We start from the raw sequence: 6,882 nt of genomic DNA, 5'->3' as shown, positions 1-6,882 counted from the left end.
CACACACACATATATACACACACATATCCTATTGGGTAAAAGTGGCATCTCACTGTGGTTTTAATTTGCATTTTCTTTGTGTCTAATGAAGTCAAGCATCTGCCCCCAAAGATTTTCAGCCATGACTCCTTACTGCATTTCCCAGAAAAACACTGAGAATCAGCCCTCCCTCTCTCCTTCCAGGGTCAGAAATGTTCGAGGAGGTGACAGCGTGGCCACATACGCAGGCTTCCGGGTGCACCTCTAAGGACAGGAGTCCATCCTTCTTAATGACTGCATAGTATTCCACTGTCTCTACCAGACTTGCTATACCCACTCGCCTATCGGTGGACATTTAGGCGGACTCTGTATCTTGGCTATTGGAAAGTCATCTTCCTTACCAAAGGGTTCTCTTGTCTTCCTCCTGAGTATTCCCTTCCCTAGCTCCCTGCCCTTTGTCACTGTTACAAGGTCTAATATGGGGGCCAGCAGACAGCAAAGTGGTTAAGGCCCTGGACTCCCATGTGGTCGACTGCCCTTCAAATCCCAGACCTGGTGACTTGAAACTGACACTAGGTACATCTATGTGCATGCCCAAAAATCCCCAGAGGAGAATGGAGGAGGAGGGATTGTGGTGTGGCCATCTGCTCCGGGGTGGGGGTGGGGGGGTGTCTCAGTTTCTGTCACTCCGGTGAATGCATGTGCCCCCATAGCAAAAGTCTCTCTCATGAAAAAAAAAAAAAAAAGGGAAGAAGAAAAAGTCTACTTTGTGGACTGGCCCCTTGGCCTACTGGTTTGGCTTACTGGTTAAGAGAGCTAAGTTCCACATGGCTGAACATAGTTTGAATCCCAGCCCTGGACACCAGGTATGGGTGCCTGCATGCCAGAAATCCCAGCAGGATGGGGAAGTGGAGGAGGGACTGTGGCATGACCATGCCTCATTGGTGGGTGCTTTTTCCCTGTCTCCCTGTCTCCCTGTCTCCCTGTCTCTCTCACAAGCACGTGCATTCTCTGACCATTAAAATCTGATTTTTATCAAATACTTAAGTTTATTCAGAAGCCACTTGTTCCTGTGGGTGGTCCAAGTTTTACAGGTTGCTGTTGACACAAAGTGTGATTTTAGAAAGAATGCATTCCACTCCACACCCCTTGGGCGTTGTAACACATGCCTGGACAGCGTAATTGGATGGACTTTAGACTGAGTTTTCTGCCATGACTGCGCTGCAGGGGAGTGGTCAGCTCGGGGGCAGCTGGAGCACAAAGGTCCAGGCAGATGGGTTGGGTCAGCTGGAAGGATTCCTAGTGGTCCCTAAATCCTGGCAGACTTAAAGGAAGCAGCAAGCTTTGCCTTGGGGAGTCCACACAAAGTGGCATCTTCTCTGTGCAAAATGATGGTTTAAGATGGAAAAGAAATGTGGAACTGGATGCAGGAGGGCCAGGACTCCAGAGAGAGGAGTCAGGACTAGGGAGTAGCAGGGGTAGCTGGGCCGGGAAAGGCTGAGACCCAGAGTCCTAGGTGACAGGTGGGAGAGGGAGCAGCCGAAGCCTGAGGCCTGGATGAGCAAGCACAAGCCCCACAGCTCTTCCCGGCTGGGGCAGTAGGTAAATGGTCAGGAGTGGATGACACCAAGGTGGAGGAAGCGACTGTGAGTCTCTCCGAGCCTGCCCCCTGCTCTGCCTCCCTGCACGGCTGCACGGGGACCTGGCTCTGGTGTGGCAACCAGGATAGGGCGGCATCCTCCTCCCTGGACGCCCAATGCTGTGGTGGCCCAGACACAGGGTGGCAGAGCCTGCTGCGGGGTGGCTTGGGTGTGGCTAGTCCGAGCCTGCTAGGGTGGTCAGGGTCCGCTGACGGGAAGGCCACCACATGGTCACTCGCAGCAGCCCAGCACCATCCCCGAGTTTGTCCTGCTGTTGACATGGCAGAGTCCCCAGTAGGAAGCCCCTCGGTCATGTTTTCTGCATTTCCCTTGTGTTGAGAGGAGGCTTGTAAAGTGGTTAGGGAGCCGCAGCTCAAGCTGGAAAGACCAGGGGTGGGAATGGTGATTCCACTTGCAGCAGGCAGCAGGAGAGCCGCTGGCCGTGTAGACCTGCTGCTGCTGCCTGAACTGAGGAAGGCTGCCGCGAAGGGCTGTGCTGGGGGCTGATGCGCCTGTGTCCTGTGGCCCTCCCAGAGGATGGGGTGTCAGGATGGCTCTAGGCCTCACCGCCCTGCACTCCTGCTGTGAAATGTCCCAGGGCACAGGGAGGGAGGGCAAGCTGCAGAGAGGCGCAGAGTGAGGCCGCCAAGTGTGTGTGGCAGGGGCAGGGGCAGGGCAGGCTCTGGAGTCTGAAAGGCCCTGAATACAGAGGCCCGTCCCCTGGGAGGTGCAGGCAGGACTCCCATTGCTCCCTGCGGCCACCTGGCCCAGCAGGGCCCATCCAGGTGGAGCCGGCGCATCTTTGTAGCCCTTGTCTCTGACAGCGACCTGCGCCTCTGTCCAGGCACCTGGCTCAGAACCCTTTCATCTGCGACTGTAACCTCAAGTGGCTGGCAGACTTTCTGCGCACCAACCCCATCGAGACGAGCGGGGCCCGCTGCGCCAGCCCCCGGCGCCTTGCCAACAAGCGCATTGGGCAGATCAAGAGCAAGAAGTTCCGGTGCTCAGGTAGCCGCCTTCCTCTGCGTCTGCCCACCTGTTGACTCCTGTGTGCTCAGGGGCCCGGTGATGGCTCCAACGAGGCAGCCTCGCCACTCGGGACAGTGCCGGAGGGTGCAGGCCTCAGACCCTAGACGTGGCTCTGAGTGGTGGTTCAGTGCACGCAGGTCTAGGGAAGGAGCAGGTCTCACTGAAGGCCTGTAGGAAGGGCCCGGGTCTGTCCTCCCAGGCTCCGGGTGAGATGGAGGCTCCCCAGGCCAGGCTTGGCAGAGTGGCCTCAGCACCACAGTGTGCAAGTGCCAGCTGGAGCCAGCATGGCAGCCTCTGCGCCCAGACCCGGGCAGGGCCAGGTGCCTCCCCTGCCCCGTCCCCATCGGTAGCATCAGCACAGGCCTCACCTGGCAGCGTGGTGAGTGCCAGGTCAGTGGTTCTGGTGCTCTTTGTGACAGGGCAGACTGGGTGTGGTGGCACCCCAGCACCAGTGCGAGGAGCCCACGTCCTGGGCAGGAAGGCTTCCTGCACCCAGGGCTGGGTGGATGGGCTCTGGGCACATTCAGGGGCCTTCAGCTGGGCAGCAGGGCTGGGGCTGGGCCGGGCAGATCCCTGCACCCAGGTGTCTCTGTTTCTCTCCCCAGCCAAGGAGCAGTACTTCATTCCAGGTAGGAGAAGGACAGGGGCCACCAAGGCCCGCCTGGGGGACAGTGGCAGAGGGTGGGTCAGCTTGGGGACCCAGGAGCCCCTGGGTTGGAGCCTGCCCCGGGGTCCTGAGCCCCCACCCCGCCCCTCCCTGCAGGCACAGAGGATTACCAGCTGAACAGTGAGTGCAGCAGCGACGTGGTCTGTCCCCACAAGTGCCGCTGTGAGGCCAGCGTGGTGGAGTGCTCCAGCCTGAAGCTCACGAAGATCCCCGAGCGCATCCCCCAGTCCACGGCTGAGCTGTGAGGGCCCGGCCCCACGCACCCTTCCCCTGCCCCAGACCCCAACACCCCTGGCCTGCTCCAGGCTTCCCTCGACCCCTGCTCTGCCTGGGTGACCCCGGGAGACGCCACTGAGCATGCCGGCTGCTGGCTTCGGCCCCCACCCTGTGGCCTTCTGCAAACAGCTCACAACCGCACGTGCCAGTCACCACCCGAGCCTGGTGGATCTTCTCAATGACACTTTTGTCCTCCTCCCAAATCATTTCCCTTGTGCTCTTTTTGTAACTAAGAATATGAGTTTGCGCACACACGTGCATGCATACCTGCAAACACCTGTCTCTCGTGTCTGTAAATTTTCATGGCATTGTGCATGCTAAGACTCTCCCGTTGACCTCCCTCCTCGCCCAGCACCAGGTTAAGCTGGCCTTTGAAATGGCAGCTGTCTGCCTTGCCAGACAAATTCCTCCTCTCTGAGTCCGCGTTCCCAGTTTGGAAGGTCCTCTGCATCCGGCAGTCTCGGACGTGTCTGTTCTCGCGCTGTCTCTTCCAGACGCCTGAACAACAATGAGATTTCCATCCTGGAAGCCACTGGGATGTTTAAGAAACTTACACACCTGAAGAAAATGTGAGTTACCCGTGCAGCAGGGCGCCTGTCAGGAGGGCGGGATGGAGAAGGAAGACTCTCCCGGGGAGGTGGGAGCTCCCGCCGGGGTGGGGGCCCATGCACGGCGTGTCGGGCGCAGGGGGTCTAATCCTCCTGCCCTCCGCTGTCCCAGCAACCTGAGCAACAACAAGGTGTCAGAGATCGAAGACGGGACCTTCGAGGGCGCGGCCTCCGTGAGCGAGCTGCACCTGACGGCCAACCAGCTGGAGTCCATCCGGAGTGGCATGTTCCGGGGTCTGGACGGCCTGAGGACCCTGTGAGTGGCAGGGCAGGGAGCAGGCCAAGCCAACTGGTCTAAAACGGGCAAGCTGCAGGGCGGGTGGGTGCACTGACTGGAAAGGAAAAGGCTCCTCCCCCCGGCCCTAGCTCGTGGGAGGGTGGGGACAGCTGAGGACCCTGGCTGCCGTGGGACAGTAACCAAACGTCAGTGACGAGGCCTGTTCTCTGCTCCCTGGGGTGTGGAGCGGCTGCCTGGTGGCGGGGGGCAGGCTCCCTAGAGGTCCCCCAGCATCACCCTGTGGTCAGCTGAGAGTGCTCACGGCTCAGGCTCACGGCTCAGCTGTGGTCAGCACTGCTGCAGGCAGGTGGGCCTCACCGAGGTGACTCTGTGGGGTCAGTAGGAGAGCAGGGACTTGTACTCTCCCTGGGATGCAGGGGTCCCATGACTCAGAGCCCAGCCAGGGCTAACAGGTCTGGGAGCTCAGCTGGGCTCTGGGGTCATTCACCACTCCATGAACACTGCGGGCGACGTGGCCCTTCCGTGGTCCTGTGGATGCAGAGTGTCCAGGAGACAAGGCTCTCGGCCCGGTGGGGCCTCCTAGGGGAAGGAGGGGTGCCACGTCTGTGCTTTCCACTCTGGTGCTGCGCGTGGTGTGCACTGAGCAAACGTGACCACTGCCAACGTGGCTGGTGCTACCGGGCGCTGGATTTTAAATCTCATCTCATTTTACTTCACTTAAACCTGGACAGCTCCTGTGGCTGGTGACCACAGTATCGACAACACAGCTCCGGGAGCCTCCCGCCCGGGCTCAAACCCCAGCTCTGCAGCAGGGTGCAGATTTGTAATCTGAGCGTTCGGGAGAGTGGCCCAGTGTGTGCCGCACCCCCTGTGGGTTTTTGTTTATTTCACAGAAAGGGAACTTTGTTACACACTGTGTTTGGCAGCTTGTTTTCTCACTCCGGAACGTGAACCTAGGGGAACATCTTCCCAGCCTCCTCCTGCAGGGCCGCCTCCTTATGCTTGCCTGGTGTTCCTTGTCCAGGGTGTTCATTCTGAGGAAGGCGTGGATGGGGGCATGGCAGAGGGAAGGGCCATTGCAGGGACAGAGGCAGCAAGAGCCAGGAGTGTCAGTGCAGGCCAGTAAAGAAACGCCACAACCTCAGCACCATCTCGAAATGACCGCCGGTACTCGCCGGCATAAACAGCTGACAGACGTGATATTTACATATCTATCTTATATCTGTCTCTATACTTGCATACACACACGTATATGCATGCACACTCATTTATACACACGCGTGCACACACACACATGCACGTATGCACTCACATATATATGTCCATGAAATTGTCACCGCAACCTATGCCATAACTTGTCCATTCCCTCTGAAAGTTTCTTACTGCTTTCTTTATTAATTATTGTTATTAGAATTATAAGTGTGGGGACCAGCAGTTAATGTAATGGCTATGTCGCTGGACTCACACGTGGTCGACCATGGTTCGAGTCTCGGACCCGGTGGCTTAAAACTCACGCCGGGCACATGTGCGTGCGTGCCCAAGATCCCGAGAGGAGAATGGAGGAGAAGGGATTGCGGCGTGGCCATCCCCCCTGGGGGTGATTTCTCGCTTTCTGTTTTTTGCGCCCTATAGCAAAAACTTCTCCAAAAAAAAAAAAATTATAAGTGTGATAACACCTAACATGAGATCTACCCTCTTGGCAAATTTTTAAGTATGTAAGACAATATGGCTCACTACATGTCACGCCATACAGAAATCTTCAGGATTTACTCATCTGGCATAACCAGAATACAGATACTTTTTCTTTCTTTCTTTTTCTTTTTTTTTTTGTTTTTGCCACAGAGTGTGTTCATTTGCCACAGAGACAGAGAGTGAAAGGCAGAAATGACCCCCTCCCCCGGGAGCATGGCCACACCATAGTCTCTTCTTCTCCGTTCTCCTCCTGGGATTTTGGGCATACACATATACACGCACCCAGTGTGTTTCAGGCTGCCGGGTCGGGGACTCAAACTGTGGTCTACCATGTGGGACTCTGGCACCTTAACCACCATGCCATCTGCTGGCTCCTAATACAGATACATTTTACAATATATTTTATTGAATAACCCCATGCCATCCGCTGGCTCCTAATACAGATACATTTTACAATATATTTTATTGAATAACCTGCTTTCTCCTTTAGATAGCATTGAAATTTCTTTTAGATCATCCTGTTTAGTGACTATATATTTTATAATTCCTAAAAATTCAGGCTGTGTCGGGTGTCTCTGTAAGCCATGCTGACACGGCTACCTTGACCACAAACTCCCGTGCCCGTGGCGCGTGGACGGCTCCCCCGCGTAGCCCGTAGGCAGGAACCAGGCGGAAAGCGCCTTCGCGGGCCGGCTGTCTCAGCGCCTGCTCTCTCGGGGCCCCCAGCCCCTCTCCCGCCGGTGGTCTGTGAAA

At 56.8% G+C, this 6,882-nt stretch overlaps 1 protein-coding gene across 1 annotated transcript in view; it reads left to right on the top strand.

Annotated features, from left to right (window-relative positions):
- SLIT1 (slit guidance ligand 1) overlaps positions 1 to 6,882 on the top strand; it is a 227,696-nt gene that overhangs the window by 172,332 nt on the left and 48,482 nt on the right. The window contains exons 14-18 of the mRNA XM_006157398.1: positions 2,464 to 2,627; positions 3,254 to 3,277; positions 3,412 to 3,556; positions 4,086 to 4,160; positions 4,312 to 4,455. Of these exons, the coding sequence (XP_006157460.1) occupies positions 2,464 to 2,627; positions 3,254 to 3,277; positions 3,412 to 3,556; positions 4,086 to 4,160; positions 4,312 to 4,455 (552 nt within the window). The remainder of the gene's footprint in view (positions 1 to 2,463; positions 2,628 to 3,253; positions 3,278 to 3,411; positions 3,557 to 4,085; positions 4,161 to 4,311; positions 4,456 to 6,882) is intronic.

This window comes from Tupaia chinensis, unplaced genomic scaffold (assembly GCF_000334495.1).
Source record: "Tupaia chinensis unplaced genomic scaffold, TupChi_1.0 Scaffold000539_1, whole genome shotgun sequence".
Classification (NCBI taxonomy): Eukaryota; Metazoa; Chordata; class Mammalia; order Scandentia; family Tupaiidae; genus Tupaia; species Tupaia belangeri.
This window is presented reverse-complemented; position numbering and strand designations above follow the sequence as displayed.